Source organism: Mus musculus, chromosome 10, assembly GCF_000001635.26.
Source record: "Mus musculus strain C57BL/6J chromosome 10, GRCm38.p6 C57BL/6J".
NCBI classification, from domain to species: Eukaryota; Metazoa; Chordata; class Mammalia; order Rodentia; family Muridae; genus Mus; species Mus musculus.
In genome coordinates this window covers 14,433,974-14,451,380 of record NC_000076.6, presented here as the reverse complement: position 1 = coordinate 14,451,380, position 17,407 = coordinate 14,433,974, and the positions used below count along the sequence as shown (strand labels likewise).

At 38.9% G+C, this 17,407-nt stretch overlaps 1 protein-coding gene across 8 annotated transcripts in view; it reads left to right on the top strand.

The window, feature by feature from the left end:
* Window positions 1-17,407, top strand: part of Adgrg6 (adhesion G protein-coupled receptor G6) — a 143,141-nt gene that overhangs the window by 94,343 nt on the left and 31,391 nt on the right. For all 8 annotated transcript variants that reach the window (XM_030245001.1, XM_006512679.4, XM_006512681.4 and 5 more), the window contains 10 exons: window positions 717-802; window positions 2,511-2,563; window positions 3,253-3,318; window positions 7,233-7,375; window positions 9,877-9,988; window positions 10,988-11,043; window positions 11,561-11,771; window positions 12,790-12,961; window positions 14,461-14,601; window positions 16,984-17,103. In XM_030245001.1, coding sequence (XP_030100861.1) covers window positions 717-802; window positions 2,511-2,563; window positions 3,253-3,318; window positions 7,233-7,375; window positions 9,877-9,988; window positions 10,988-11,043; window positions 11,561-11,771; window positions 12,790-12,961; window positions 14,461-14,601; window positions 16,984-17,103 — 1,160 coding nt within the window. The remainder of the gene's footprint in view (window positions 1-716; window positions 803-2,510; window positions 2,564-3,252; window positions 3,319-7,232; window positions 7,376-9,876; window positions 9,989-10,987; window positions 11,044-11,560; window positions 11,772-12,789; window positions 12,962-14,460; window positions 14,602-16,983; window positions 17,104-17,407) is intronic.

Below are 17,407 nucleotides of genomic sequence, written 5' to 3'. Positions count from 1 at the left end.
CAAGCCCTTTCTCATGAGCTCAGTTTTCATGATGACAACGAGACTCAACACTTGAAAGAACCACTAAAGCCAAAATACAGCCTTCTTTTCAGAATTTGGTTTTCTCTATAAATCCCATTAAGCCAACTAAGATTCTACCTATAAATATTAGCTTTCTCCTCTCTACCTTGGTAAAGAGGCTGTCCTTAGAAATTAAATAAAATCCAACCCAATACTTTAACTAGAAGTGTATGCTTTAGTGGGGAGAGGGAAATGAGGAAAAGTGGTGGTGTGTTTGAGGAAATCATTGCTTCGTTTTCAGTATAAATCTTGCCAAGAACCTCACTTACTGTTTCTCGTTCTCCAACTACCACTTTTAATCATATCCAAAAAAAAAACCCCACAATTTCATATTATCAGAAATCAAACCTCACATGGGAAAATTATCACTTCATCAGTCCTAGGTAACAGGGATCTAGAGAAGTAAAAAGACAGCTTGCAATTGCTACCACAGTCTTAACCAGGTGTTAATTTAGAAGCAATGAAATAGCTACAAAAGTACACTAATCAGGAGCTACTTCTAAGCGGTTGCAACAGTAATTTTAACATCAAAATTGGCCCCAAACTTCCTGCGCCTGTGTGTCCTTTAATTATATGCAATGACGTGACGATGAATTTGTATTGTTTGTTCCACAAGTAAAATATAATTAATTGTTAATACTATTTCCAATGTACAGACGGAATAATGTATCGAATATCTGTTGTGATTCACAATGACTTTAATCACCCTGAAGTAAAAGTGCAGACCAAAGTAGCAGAATGGGTAAGTGAGGTTACTCTATTGGCTTTTCGCTTTAAAACTATCTCTTCTTTATAGATCTTAAAGATTTTGAATGAAACCAACAAATAATGCTTAATAATAATAATAATAATAAATAATAATAATAATAATAATAATAATAATAATAATAATAATAATAATAAATAGAGGACTGGAGAAAGGGCTTAGTGGTCAAAAGTGGATATTGCTTTTTCAGATCTTCTAGTTTCAGTTCCAAGCGCCCACTTTTGGAGGCTCACACACACGCCTGCCACTCCAGCACCTGTCGATCTTCCGCCCTCTTCTGGTTGCTGTGGGTACTGCACTGATATGAGCCTGCCCACAGACACACATACATAATTAAACATAAAATAGAAAACTTTAAAACAGTATATGACAAGACAGAAACAAGGTCTTGTGTTTCTGCAGAGGAAGAGAGATGCATGTGGGTACCGAATACAAAACTGAGCCTAAGCAATCTTCACGGATCGAAACAATAGCTATGTGCTCAGTTTACAGATTGAAAGCAGGCTGTGGGAAAGGGTGCCTCCTTGCGTCCCTCTTTCTTTCCACAGTGTTCTTTTTACTTATTTTTACAGGAAGAATGATTTCTAAAAATAAAATTATTTATTTTCATTATCGAGCTATCGGTAATATTACTAACGGTGAAAATGAGCTCTAACTAGGAACCTTGCCACTAGACTGGGTGCGATTTCACATTACATTCAGTCCTGCGTGGTTTGCATGTCAGCATCACTGTCATCTGAGGGTAAGATTTATTATCTACCTTCATCTGTGATTCAGGCTTCCAAAAAAGTTGCTTGAAGACAGCAAGGGTGAGTGAAATCCCCAATACCCATTACAGGGTGGGGTCACTGAACCTGGAAACTCAAAATTTGACAGACCTCTTTAGCATTCTGGATTATAGATGATAAACCAGTGAAGTCTATACAAATATTCCAAATTCAGGGGGAAAAATCAGACATCTTAAATACTTTTGGCCCAAGTACTAAATTTAGATAAAACACAAACAGCCTAATTATGCACAAGATAATTATCATTATTTTGCCAATATTTTCTAGAATTTTCATTCCATTTTAATAATATTTACAATAAAAACTAAAGACGTATATGAACTATGACCTAAAGAAGATGACTTAAAGATAGCAGGGTTTGGTCTTAACACACAAAATTGGCATGGTCCCCATGCCTTTGGGTTTCATCTGAGACATATTTTTCTGTTTATACTTTTTCTCGTTACTGATGTTTTGATTTCCTCTCAATACTTATTACACGCAAACTAAAGAAGGTATTAGTTGAGAGGTTGTTACTAGAGTATTAGATAGACCGGAAATGACATTGTTCCCACTTCACTAGCTTGAATCTTGGATGAGATCTCTGTTGATTGGCAGATGATGCGGGAAAGCTGTTTCTCCCCTTCAAACTTCTTTATAAATGAGAAGGTGGCGTTGGGGTGGGGTGTAGTGTCTGCTTCATTGGTTCATTTGAAGATTGAAAGGGGTGGCACACATCCCATGGCTGGCTGGTCCTGCAGCCCTTCCTTTATGTTTTGCTCTTGTGGTTCTGCAGCCTCTCCCCATGGTCTTTGCGCTGAGGACAACTCATCTTTTGGAGGGAAGACAACCTTGACTCACAAAAGAATGTTTTTTAAGCACTACTGAAACTCATCCTTTTCCATTCTGTCTTCCAGCTCAATTCAACCTTTCAGAATTGGAACTACACTGTTTATGTGGTTAATATAAGGTACATGCAACCAATTATTTGAGAAATGTCAATATTTAATTTCCCACTTCTCCCCTCTCTGGCTGTATCTGAATACAGATTTGTACGTATGGTACCAATATGTGAGCTGGATCAATATATTATGTGCTTTGATTTATCAAAATTTAGAAAAGATAATCAGAGATGGAAATTATGTTTGTCTTTCCTTAGTAGACCACACTGAGTATGCATCGGGTGTGTCACCCCAGTGTAGAGACTACTTTCCTACAAAAATAAGACATTGACAATCTGCACGCACCCTCCTTTTTTTTTTTTTTAAATGAACTTTCATTATTTCTCAACTTAATTTCTTTCACCAAACATTGCCCACCCAGGCTCCCATGATGATGCTTTCATAATCCCATACTTAAACCTCAGAGGTGCATGGCACAGGAGAGGGGTCAAGTTGTTCAATAAGTTCGGGAGGTAGGGAGGCAGATTCTTTCTTGGAGTGTCTTAGGGTCCGTGACTCCCTAAGATCCACCATGGGACTCCAGGAGATCACAGATGCATGGTCATCCCACTCTACAGCCCTGGGCACCACAGGACACGCATTTGGGAAAGTTGTATTAGAGTCTCCATCCTCCTCAGTCTCTCAGCTACCACAGTTTTGCTACTGACCAGACACAATGGATGAGCTTGGTAACAGATACGTGTATCTGTCTTTACAGTTTTCATCAAAAAGTAGGAGAGGACAGGATGAAAGTCAAGAGAGACATCATGGACGATGACAAAAGGTAACAGCAAGGAGACCTGGAAAGTGTGTTGGGTTTTGTTTGTTTGTTTGTTTGTTTGGTTGGTTGTTTTGTTTTGGTTGTTGTTTTTTTCCCCTTGCTCATGACTTTGGCTGTCTGGAAAACATGAAACAATGATCAGGGAGAATGTTTTCATTGCCCAGTCCATCCAGCTTATCTCCTTAGCATGGCTGCATGCTGCATTTTTCTCATATGTGACGCTGAAAGGGAAAACGAGTAGAAATGTTAAGTCTGCAGAAAGTCTTTGAGAAGCAGAGCACTTAAGAGGGGTGGTGAGCAGGGCTAGCTTCTGTAGCTCGTCAAAACCCACCACTACCTGTTCAAAATCCCCAAAAGTCCTTCATAGGCCATACCCATAGCTCATGGGTAGGAGGCAAAAAGTCAGGGTGTATTAATAGCACCTGCATAGCATGTATTATGTCCTAGGTTCTAGCCTCAGAACTATACCCCAAATAGCTCTATTTTTAAGATTCTACTGACATGGGATGGCACATAAAAATAGGAATAATAGGAGCCAAATATTTTTAATATCTGCCATCATCACTATTTTTAAAGACTCCATTTTAAAATTTGTTTCAGGTTCATGACTTAACCACATAGGTGATTAATGGCTGCGCACAGCGTGTACCACCAGTTGGCACATAGGATCAGCCTTTCAGATTGCTGCAAAGTAAACAATTAAACCCTTGAATGAAAAAAAAATAGTTGTCTTAGGGTTGTGTATCTGATCTCCATAGAACTGTGAAAATCATTTGGAAGGCTAATGTTCTTAGAAAGGTCGCTAGGTTTTAATTTACTGATCTGATGTCATAAAAATGCAGCCTTTGGGTGGTGAAATGGCTCACTGGGTAAACATGCATGACCCAAGTTTGATCCCCAGAACCTACAGTGTAGAAGGAGAAAACCAACTCGTTATGGTTATCCTCTGACCTCCACATGTGTTCTATGGAACACACCACACACATACACACACACACACACACACACACACACACACACACACACACACACCACAAGCATTCCAAAGTATAATCAAGCATTTCTTTTAAAACCGAAAAAAAAAAATAGCCCAGCCTTGAAGACAATGATGTATTGCTACCATGAGAAATACACATAAAATTTTATTTGAGAGTTGACCAGAAAACTTTTTTTATTTTCCCTTCCTATTTAATATTTGAGAAACAAATGTTTTAAGCCTTGTCATTTCTATATATGTGGTCCATAAACCGAACCACACTGTCTGATTAGGTTTTTATTGTGACATTCATTTTCCTTTATGATCTGAAAACAGAGTAACATATTTCAGGATGGTAAATGATAAAACCTTTCTTCTCTTTCTCCTAGGAAGGTGATCCTTTCACGCAGTCATTAGTACATCATGTTGAGCTTCCATCAATGGGTCCAGCAGCAGCTAGGATCCACTATGGGTGTTTATCTAACATTTGGGACAACCCTGGCTTGGAGTGTGACCATTGGAACCCTTCCTTAGGAACTAAGCATCCCCCCAGCTTACTCATAGAGGCTCCTCTATTCCTCATAACACTAAACATCAGCTACAGTGGGTGTGGGCCAGAATCTCAGAAGCTCTTGCATGGAAGACATATAAATAAATAAAATCTCCATTTCCTGGTCTTTCAAACCAGTGAATAATTTCACAGAAAATTATAGGGCAAATGAACCAATCTTATTTGTGGGAAAATCCACTTACTTGATTTTTCCTTTGTTAAAATTCTCAGCATTGTCTTTTTTATAGCTTCCCCCTCTTTTCAGAAACCTATTCTCTGCTGCTCTTGTTCTCGCTGACAAGGTCCTAGGTTTCCTTTCGCACAGGCTACTCCATTCCTTTCCCCAAACTCTTCCTTTCAATCTAGTCTTGCAGCTTGAGCATCAGATAATGCTGTTGCATATCATTGCTTGGACAGGCAAGGAACCTGAAACCACAGAGTGTCTGTCTGGCTTCTACAAATAATGACTGGCTGATAGCAACAAAGATAGACCTTGACCGTTGTGGAACCGTAGAGCAGTTTCTGTTTTCAGATGGGGAAGGAAAATAACACGGATAAGGATTGTGAAAATGCAGGCTACTTCGTGAATGGTTCGTGTTATTCATGTATTGAATACACCCACAATACATTGGAAGGTTCCCACAGTACATTCGGGTGTTGTCCTGAACAAGGCTGTGAGTTCTCGGGAACCAGAGAGGCAATGCTTTCCTTCCAATAGCCATTTCATCATCAGACACCTTATCGTATGCCAGTTAGGAAATGATCAAGGGTTCACCGTACACCAAGTGTCTACATCGATGCTGGCCTCATGCTGAAGTCTGGCTTATGCATGAGTGTTAAGTGGTGGATTATTTTAGAAGTAAAAGCCTTTGAGAGAAGAGCAGGGACTTTGTCCTTGAGATTTGTTTTTGAGGACCAGCCATGCAGCTACTTCACCTACCCTTGAACAATGACTACTTTACTTATTCCTTATTTTGCTTTTGACGTCACATATGTTCTCATTCTTTATTTACTTCTGTTCTTAATGACAGCATTTCATAAATTGAGTGTTCCATCCTCCGTACTTTGAGGAAGCCTGCCTCCTCTTCTCTTGGGCGAGTGAATAGCAACCATTCTGGATAATAGAGTGACGGTCTGTTACTTTCTTCATTTCTCTTCAGAATACGGAGGGAATGTAAACGCAGCACTGTCACACAAGCAGTAAAAAGCTTTCCTCTTTCCCCGCCTCAGGGACCTCCATCTCAATGCTGAGCTTTACCTTTCAGGTTTGCTAGGTAAAAGCTGAGCTTGTGGCTTAGTTGTATGTTTTGACCGGGGATTTTAAATCTTCCTCTGGGATTCCTACATCATTTTGAATCCTACATTACTTTGATTCAGATATTTTTCAAGGTCACACATTCTAAAACCATTTGCAGAAGTGTAGTAACCAAACTGTATGTTTTGAGTGTTCATTTTACAATTTTTCACCATACAGAGCATTTGTAAAAGCTCCCTCTATGGGCATGCATCATATTTGTAAATAATAGTACAACAATTTCAAGAGTCCAGTATAAATTTGATTTTTTTTTCCTCTGAATTTTTAAGTTTTGAACATACAGAAACAAGGCAGAATTAAGTATATGTCCTCTTTTGAGTTAAGTGGATGCTATAAATATTATTATATAATATATAAACTATATATATTAAATATATAAATATTTCTTTAAAAACTGGGGTGCCATGATAAAATCCTAAGGAATTATCTTGTAAAATCTATCCGGGTAGTGTGAACACTATAATTTGTACCACAGAGAAGGGTATTTTTTTTTCTTTTTTGGTTTTTCAAGACAGGGTTTCTGTATAGCCCTGGCTGTCCTGGAACTCACTCTGTAGACCAGGCTGGCCTCGAACTCAGAAATCCACCTGCCTCTGCCTACCAAGTTCTGGGATTAAAGGCGTGTGCCATCACTGCCCAGCTAAGGGCCAAGACTCCTTAATTGATCTTTTCAGTCTCCATGTGTCACAGTGTCTGGCTTACAGTTTCAGAGGTCCAGTCAGCCCGTAATCATCATGGCAAGAACCATACCAGCGTGCAGGCAGACATGGTACTGGAGAGCTGAGAATTCTTTATCTTGATCAGAAGGCAGCCAGGAGAAGACCTTTCTGTAGGCAGCCAGAAAGAGGCTTTCTTCTGTAGTGGGTGGAGCTTTGAGCATAGGTTCTCAAAGCCCAACCCCACAGTGGCACATGTCCTCCAACAAGGCCACACCTCCTAATAGTGCCATTTCTCTGGGGCCAAGCATATTCAAATCACCACACATGGCATCCATGTTCTATTTCTCCCACCAAAAAAAAAAATTTGAATCAGTGAGCAACCCCAGGAGCATGAGATCTTTACTGTATTTTTTATAGGTTGGTGCTCTGGGCCCTTCTAGTCTACAATGCTACCAATAACGTCAGCCTGAATGAAGAGAAGATTAAACAAAAGCTTATGACAAATAATGCATCACTAGAGGATGGACTGAGGCTGTGTGAAGTCGACGTGAACCAGCTGGGTACGTGATCAGCTTGTGTGATTTACATATGTAGAATTAAGTAACACACACATACACACATATTCTTCTTTTGTTATCTGTCTGTATAAAGTATATTTTTAATGGTGAAATTTCCTATATAGAGACTGTTAAAAATGTATAACTTCATTAAAAATGGTCTCAATACTTTGGAATCTAAGGGAATGAAGGAGGCAGCCTGTTTGTATTTATCTTTTCTCATCCTAAAAGGAGCAAAGTACCAGAATAATTTTAACTATCATTGGCTTCCACTTACAGGAGTAAAAGACTGTCTATATGCATTTACAAGAACTCATAAAATAACCACTGTAGATAAGTCCCTTATTATAAAACGTCTCTCACTGTTGTATTCTTTGTCTGATGGTATTATCTTCACTGGAGCAAGGCAGGAATCTTGAACAGAGAATCAATTTTCAGCAACATACCTTCCACATCCTAAGCTCCCATGATACATGTGACACAGCCTATACTTTCCCAAGCACCCACGCCCTTTAGTAGCTAGATCATGTGCACACCCTTTACTATAATGGCCCACTCACCTTCACCTATATAGCTTTAGTGATAGCCATGAATTCACCTCTTCCTAGAGGTCTTTTCTGAAATCATCACATGTAACACACATCACCATTGTTTAGCCTTTGCTTCGTATTGTTAAGAAACCTCACGCTTCACACACCTCAGAAGAGTGTGGTCTTTTTTTGGACTTATCTGCATTCTTATGCATGTTTTCTGTAAGTATTTTGATCTTTAGCATAAGATAGCATCTTTTTTTTTCAAATGCTTAGCCCCAAGCACTTGAATACTTGTTGGTTGAATAAATGAATGGGTAAATCTTAGTGGTATACTTTTACAAACAAATAACTAAAACCATACACAACAAAAACAATCGCTCCGGTGTTATTCTAGGAGCAATTATATTCTAACTAGGGACTTTCATAGAAATTGGGACAAAAGAAGGTTTTGCTGCGTTGCCTACGGTGCACTAAGAAGCTGAAATAAGGATATGGGGACCGCTATATCCTTCACCCCTAGAGCTTGCTAACAACCAGGGCTAGATCCAGTGCGATAAATGCCCACTTCTGAAACCACCTGCCCATCTCCATTGAATGTCAGCACACAGAGTTACAGAGACCATCAGAGAGGTGGCTATGTGTAAATAGCAGCCACAGTCATGAAGTACTAAACAGTATCTGGGGCTTTGTGAAAGTACTTGCTTTCTCACAAGCAGGCTTCCAGAGAGCAGCCAGAACTCCTATTCCATACACAAGGGTCTCTCTGCAAAGAAGCACTGGAACAAATGGCAGGAAACACAAGGCCACACAACCCTGAGGGACCACCCACATCTGCCCTCCAAAGATGGATGATCTCAGGACAGCCTTCTGTGCATACCTGGATATTTAATTTATACTAGTTGTTTCATATTGTTTTATCCATTTCTCTAGAAGTGACTCTGTGAAAAAGGGTTTATGGCATTTGAAAATGAAAGCTTAAAACCTCCCGAATTCAAAAGGCAATTTGGAAGGTTATTTGAATTTTCAATTGGTGCCTACAATACTCATTCTGAGAAAGACTTGCTGTTTCCTCAGCACTAGAAGATTGTGGTGGTTGGTATCTTGCTGTGACTGTGACATTTTCCGTGATAAAATCTGAATTTTTTTTCCATTACTACGATGTAGAACAGTGGTTCTCAACCTTCCTAAAGGTGTGATCCTCTAATACAGCTCCTCATGGTGTGGTGACCCACATCCATAATATTATTTTTATTGCTACTTCATAACTGTAATGTAAATATATTATAATAATTATTATGTAAATATCTGATATGCAGAATATCCAATAGGCAACTCCTGTGGAAGGTTCATTTGACCCCCCAAGAGGGTCACGGCCCACAGGTTGAGAACCACTGACCTAGAGTATTTTTTCACACAAGAGTAGGAGAGTTGTACAAAAGAGGTAAGACAGGTGAAGCTGGCTTGTTGGAACTTCCTTGGCTTTGCTTTTTCCAGTAAGCTTGTAGGAAGTGCACGCCACAAGAACAGCTAGAAAATGATCCACAAAATATGCTTACAGCTCAGCCATAAAGACTTGCCTGCACAGGTTGATCCTCCCTCCCCCATTTTAAAATGATTGCACGACATTTTGAAACTTTCAGGCTTTGTTCTCAATTCCTATCATGTTTATTCTCTGATTGAAATTCCTTTACTAATATGTAGTTAATGGTTTATAGGAATGAGCACTAACATTTCATTATTATACTATGTCCTTTTATTATAAGATAGTTTTGTAAGGTATAATAATTTTTATCTCAAATGTATGTATATCCTTGCTAACTTATAAAAATTCTAAATATAAAACACTGGATATTTTGGTAATATATAAATAGTTAGTAAATTCCCAGGACTGTCATTGGTTTTTATTCTATACCTTTAACTTCAGAAAATTAAGGACTGGTCTATCTTACGATGACTTTCATTTTCTCCTAGGTATGTGTAGCGCCTTGGAGGATCCAGACGGCTTTAGTTGGCCAGCCACCTTACCCTCTGTCTACAAACAACCATGTCCAAACAAGCCTGGCTTTTTTATGACTCGAGCGTGGTAATTCTTTCTTTGTCTTTTGACTACTCACATGTCTAAGCTTGCTATCCATGTCACAGCAGTAATCATTCATTGTATTGATTTGAGAAGCAAGGTAAGAATCACACGCATACGGGTGGATAGATATGATGAAAAATATTGCCTACAAGCCTGCTTTCCTCTAACAGTGAGTCAATCAGATTCTCTCCAAGAAAAGATTGAGAAAATTGGAAAGTCAAAGCTTGGCTCCAGAGCAAAGGACCCTGTAGCCAATTCAGTCTCAGAACATGCATCAAACCCCCATGACTTCTTACCCAGTTTGGGAAAGAGAGAATTGGCAGAAGGGGAATAAAGATTAGATCCAGGTTGGGCAGCCTGTTGACACAGACTGCCAAGACACAAGAATTCCCTGCATGTCTAATAAACCTTAGATGAGACAGTTGCGCTAGTTTACCAAACCGCCCTGCATATCTAGTCCTCCACCCTCTGCCTGGGGCCCAGTTAGTTCTTTGGGAAGGGATTCAGGAACAGAAAGTGCCTAAGTGTGAGTCCCTGGGATCAAGGACCACATTTGACACTTGCTGTAGAGAAGAGAGCAGTGCTGTAAGATTTATGGACACAAGTTTGAAATGTGGCCCTACCTCTTCTTGGCTCGCGGTCTTGGGAAAATTCCTTGGCTTCTCTGAAATGCATTTCCTCTTTTATAAACGTGGATTGAAATCTACTCTCCAGAGTTATGTGAAATTGAAATTAGACTTTTCCAGTAAAGGCCCTTAAAGCAGCACTTGACAATGTATGTGAGGTCAGGATGCAGGATGTAGCCGGAACTTCCCTTCGAGAGTGCAAGTTTCTGATTGGTTTTCCAAAAAGGATTCTCAGCATCTTTTGTAATATTCTTTTCAAAGGGAGTCTAGCTAGATATCAAGGCAAATCCTGAAACTTAACACTTGCTTTTGTTAAATGTCACTTCATTAATGCCTCTTATTGAAATGTCATTTTGTTGTTTGGTAATTATTGCAGCCTTTCTAATGGAACATCAACCTTCTGGGGCCCTGTTGACACTTCCAACTGTTCAAGTGAGTTCAGTTTGTCTTCCCTTCCCAAGGACAGAGTGAAGTGACCTTACCATTGTCAAGGCTTTATTCTTTTCAGATGTGATGTCCTGCTGTGTGATATTACTGTAATATTAAAACTCAGGCAAATGAATCTTTCACGTATTTTAGTAAGAAAATATATCTTTCTGCATATTAACTTTGTTTCATATTCATAACCTAGGGAAATAAAAGTGCTAAGGAATTTACACAAAGGATTTAAAAGTAATGTGCAAGTTGCTATTTCTATCCATGTTTTCATATTTCTGTGTTATTTTCAAGTAGAAAACAACTTCGAAGTAACATTGATTCCTCTGAATTATTTGTATCATACTTAAGGAATCTGTCCCTGTGCATAGAGAAGTATTGCCTTATGAAGATGGGTGAGGGGTGTGCAGTGCCAACTTCTTGAAGTTGTATAATAAACTATTCACACCATCTATTCCTAGAAATGTCCAAAGGGTCCAGGCAAACATTATGTTGTTTCTTTCCCTCCTTCTAGGACAATCAAATGAAGTGGCCAATGAGATTTTAAACCAAACTGGTGATGGGCAGAACCTCACCTCGGCTAATATCAACAGCATTGTAGAAAAGGTCAAACGGATCGTGAACAAAGAAGAAAACATTGACATCACCCTCGGCTCCACTCTAATGAATATATTTTCTAATATCTTAAGCAGTTCAGATAGCGATTTGCTTGAGTCTTCTACTGAGTGAGTAGCCCTTCCCGGCAGAGTTGCATGGCACCAATGTTGTTCTGAGAACATTCCCCGTTTCTGCCTGCTTTGTGCTCACACTCCATAATTCACTACTCATTAAGATGCATCAGTGTTTCCCAAGGTCATGTACAAAGTAAACTCTAAAGCTCTCTAATTTAGAAGTATAATTTACAAAGTAATTAGACTTTTTATCTGGAAGCATATATAAAGCCCCACCCCCACCCCACCCAAAGCATACTCGGTACATTGTAATATATTTTCATTCTAAAACTTTGGTTATCCATGATTTTTATAACTCGGCCACAGTAAGCCTGCTGTTCTATACAGCTCTGTGATCTTCTAAACTGAAAAAGCCTACAACAGGAGTAATTACATTTCTTTGTATTTTATCATTCCACTTGTTATTGACAGTAGGGTCTTTAATTTCTTCTGTTTCCCTCCTTTAAGTAATATTTCTTTGATTAAAGTGTATTTTTAGCATGTTCTCTAGATTATTTGATCTCTACTCAATTCATTGCAAATACTTTTGCAGTATCTTTCAGTTTCTCAAACAATATTTGTGGAAAACAAAATTCGTTCCTGTTGACTTAGCTGCTGATTGTCCTTAAGACAGTACAGTTGGGCTGGAGAGCTGGCTCAGTGCTTAAGAGCACTGGCTGCTCTTCCAGAGGACCTCACTTCAATTCCCAGCACCCACATGATGGCTCACAACTGTATGTAACCCCTGTTCCAGGGGATCCAATACCCTCACACAGACAGACATATAGACAAAACACCAATGTACATAAAATAATAATAATAATAATAACAATAGACAGTTCAGTTTTCTTGAGGATGAATCAATTACTGTCATTCAGTGTTTTAGCTGATAGCACTGGGGTTTATAATTTTTTATGGCTGTATGCACTAAGATCCAAGAACATAAAAACAATTTCTTTTTTAGAATTTTGTCATGCAGCAAGTACCTAAAACACAGTTTAATCTAACAGTGATGTTGTTTGTGTTTCTTTAGAGCTTTAAAAACAATTGACGAGCTAGCCTTCAAAATAGACCTGAATAGCACCCCACATGTGAACATTGAGACACAGAATTTGGCCCTTGGAGTCTCATCCCTAATTCCAGGAACAAATGCACCTTCAAATTTTAGCATTGGCCTTCCAAGCAATAATGAATCGTACTTCCAGGTAACAAAACCATGGTTTTTTGTCTTCGGTTTTTGGTTTTCATTTTAACTAATGAGACAGACAGCAAATTCACTGGCTCCTTAATATTGGATACCTCCAGGAAGTCTTGACCTATGAGATGGTAGATAGATCTGAACATTGACTAGAATGGCATCAGCATCCACAGGTAAAATAGAAGTACAGGAGATGTATGTTTCATAGCCTAGATGATGAAAGGTACCTTCTAAAGGAGACAAGAAGATGCTAAATGTTAGCACATGAGTACAGACCGCCCTGTTGAAGTATAGGTTGGAAACCAGTTTTAAGAGATAAAAATCTTATTAACAACCTTCAGGTGGGAAGAGGCACAGGAGAAGCCCTCTCCTTGCCACCGATTTTAACACTGGACTTTAGAGGTCCAGAAAAGACATATTAAAAACAATTCTGGGCCTTGCCCTCAGAGCTTCTGAGATGATAGCCTCTGTGTGGGACTCTAGTATGTCCAGCTTAGTTAAGTGCTCAGTGGCTGCTGCTCTTGGGACCGTGTGGTGTAAAGCCACAATGTAGTGGCTCGGCACTGGTAGGCAGCCAAAGACAAAACTAGGCTGAACAAGTAATCTGGGGCTCAAGTGACCCTCTTGGGTATGTTAAAGTCACAGTTCATTCAATAACTTTCAAGCACCTACCATGTTCCAGTCAGCGTTAGCAAGCAGAATAAACCCAATAAATGTGACACCATTCCTGATCTGTGGGAAGATCTAAGTAGAGCATAATTGGGTTGTTTTGTTTTTAGCTCTCAAGATTAGAATGAAAACAAAAGAAAAGGTCTAGGCATGAGATATGAGATTTTTTGTTCTGTTTAGATTAGGGTTCTGGGGTTTATCAGGGCCTCTCATATTTAAATAGGGCAAGCTCCCCTGGCCTCTCTCATACTGTGAGGGCAGACAATCTCTAAGGCCTGAGTTATAGTTTGAGGAAAAATGGTATCTGAGGTTGTTCTTCATCTAGCTATTTTTTAGTCTGTAGTCCATAAAGCGACCAGTGTCAATCAAGACTGAGTTGTTCTGAGCGACTTCTCCATTCAAAGTGTGTCACTCTCCACTTGTCTCATTTCAAATGAAGGCCATGGTGTCAAAACAAGACAAAAAGCAGCTGTTGTTTCTTAGCAGAGGTAACTGATCTCTGCAGTTAAGTGAGATCAAGCCCATAGTGTGTGGAGAAAACATTGAAATCCACCTACACTTTAAAATCCCACTCTTCTACTTGAAAAAATATTCATTGGTCTCTAAGACTGTGGATATGATTTAGAATCAAGGTGTTCTTGTTGGAACTCTGAATGCCATCTCTGCCTGTGACTGCAAGAGACTTATCCAGGAATGCCAGACTTCTGCGGAGGTCAAGGCCAACACTGGCTCTGGCTAGCATGGTCATTGCCATGTTCTCTCATCTGGCTCAGCCTGGGGATTGGGCTACCGTTAGCCTCAGGATAACTGTTCTACCAATGTGTTTGTGTGTGCCAGATGGACTTCGGGAACGGACAGACAGATCCACTGGCATCTGTGATTTTGCCTCCAAATTTGCTTGAGAATTTAAGCCCCGAAGATTCTGTATTGGTCAGGAGAGCACAGTTCACTTTCTTCAACAAAACCGGACTTTTCCAGGTGAGAACTCCCTGACGTTATTGGTTATTTTGTTTCCCGATTTTAAAGGAACTCTCTTTGCTCCGAGGTTAAAGCATTCAGATTCCTTTGAAGTACACCAACAGTTATAGATAAATTAATCTACTATATTTTCGAAATTAAAAAATAATATAAATGTTTAAATATCTTACTCAAAAATCTCCAATTTAACAGTATGGACTTACTTGAGTTTCAAAAATAAGTATCAGGCTAAGATGTACTATATAATGAGAAATTGAGTTAATTATGATGCTACTGTTTATTATTTGTTAGTCCTTTTTTCTCCAGACCCCGAGGCCTCTAGGGTTAAAGCATGTGCACCAAAGGAAAGGATTTTTTTTAACTCGGCAGGAAGCACCTTTTACATAATGAGCGGCATTCTTGGCTTTAATCATTTTTTGCATTAGTATTTCAAATGACCTTTGGCATTCTCATATCCGCAAAGTAGAGTGGCATTGTGCTATGCACATATTATCATTTTTATTGGCATCAGCTCAGATACTAGATGATCCACTGCCAGAAAACACTGGTGACCCTTGGTTGCCTTTATGAGGCCAACCCTATCGAGAGAATTTTGCTGGACCCTTTCTTTAGAAGAAGAGTTAGCAGTTAAATTCAAGGTACCAGTGTTTGTTCAGTAGTGGGCCCTGTAGAGAAGAGCATTTTGAATCTCAGGTCCACAGGAATATTTCTCATATGCCCACTCTATACCCACTCAGTTAAAGGAGGAGAAAATGACTGGGCCTTTTGCCACACTTCTGTAATCCCAGTACTTGGGAAGCAGAGAGAAAGAGAAGGAGAGGGAGAGAGATAGACAGGGAGATACACACACACACACACACACACATATATATATATATATATATATATATATATATATATATAGAGAGAGAGAGAGAGAGAGAGAGAGAGAGAGAATAAGAGGAGGAGTAGAGAGAGGGGTGAGACAAAGCGAATGAATATGGTGAAATATAATTCCAATATTTTAAAACTTTTATCTGCAAATATGTTAGATACAGGCTTTGTAAAATGTTCATTTGTAATATAAATGGAACTTAGACTTTTATACAAACTTTGAGTTAGAGACCAACTCAATGCATGTAGGCTTGATGAAATGTGTGTTGTCTTCGGGATTAGGGGCATCATTTTTGTGGAGAGCAATCTATAGCCTTGACAGAAGCCTGTGATAACTAGGGTTTCCATGGGGCCCCTTAGCCAATAACTCAAAAATATACAGCCCTTCCTGGAACTGCAAGTTTTTGCTTTACAGTATAACATGCCTAACTATTATTTGGTGACTCCATGTAGATTTCTTTCATATATTTGTATATATGAAATATACATTTGTATATTTCACATACATGTATACATTCATATATTTGTATTTATTTTAGGAAGCTTCTACAATTATATATATAAAACAAATATATATGTATATATAAATATACATAAATATGTACATATTTATATAAATATAAATATATTTATATATATAAAACAAAAAACCAGTGTAAAGAGTCTGCAGTTTCCCCATGCTATAGAAATAATAGGAAAATTTTTCAATAAATGATGGTCAGCCCCAACCCATCACCTGTGTTGATAGTAAGGAACATAAAAAAAATTAATCAAAAACTCTGTTCTAGAATTATATTTGGAATTTAAGAGAGTGTACAATTGTTTTTAATACAATTGACTTATAAACTGTGGCATAGAGACATTCAAGTTTGACAAGAAAACAAGATGGAAGAGAAAACCAGAGCACTTGCTAGAAAGACAGACTGGTGCTCCAAGTCATTGGACAGCACAGACTCAGGGATGTTTCTGGCCACCTAACTTCTCTGTGAAATCTTCATCTGCTGTCAAGTCCAAAAGACTAAAAGGCAGATGTACTGAGTGGGACTTCAGTCCAACCCAATTACATTTAGGTATAAACCTGTGGACACATCAGGCTGTTGGCTTGGGTGTAAATGATGAATTGCTTTTTAATTTTTACACTGTAAATAATTTCATCTGTTTTCTAGGGTTGGGAAATGATCTCATTGTTTCACAGCTCTTTATGAGTCTGTATGATTGATGAGTCTGTATTGTTACAGTTGTCAATTGGCTTGCATCATCTCAGTAATGGAGAATGGAGTACTTCGAACAGTCCCTTATAACGCTGGTTCATGCTGTCCCTTCAACATATTTTTTTGTAATAAGGGAAATAGCAGAAACCCTTCAGGAAAGTCAGTGAGTCCAAGTCATAAACAGGATGTTCCAGAATTGAAGATCTTAAGTGTAAAAGTTGCTGACCGTTTGCTTACTTTGGAGCATGCAAGTGTGTGTTTATGACTTGTGCACGCAATCTGTTCTTTTCTTTCAAAGGATGTTGGATCTCAAAGAAAAGTCCTCGTGAGTTATGTGATGGCGTGCAGCATTGGAAACATTACTATCCAGAATCTGAAAGATCCGGTTCAAATCAAAATCAAACACACCAGAACACAGGTAAGAAAATGCCACAGGTAGTGGTTGGGGAGTGCACACCATTCTCAGAGAACTGTAAATGATAAAAGAACCATGTTAACACCTTTTATTCAGCATGACATCCATCTTCTAGAAGGGAGATGGGCTAGTCGGGTAGGTAGGCACCATGAATGGCAGCAACCACCAGTGAATCTCTCTTGCCTGGTACCCAAGAATCAGAAGAGAATGGAAGTGATCAAGAGGGCTACTGTTGTTAATAAAGGTCTTGAGCATCTCCAAATACAAGGACACAGATACAGGTGTTGGTGTGGAGTTATGATTGCCT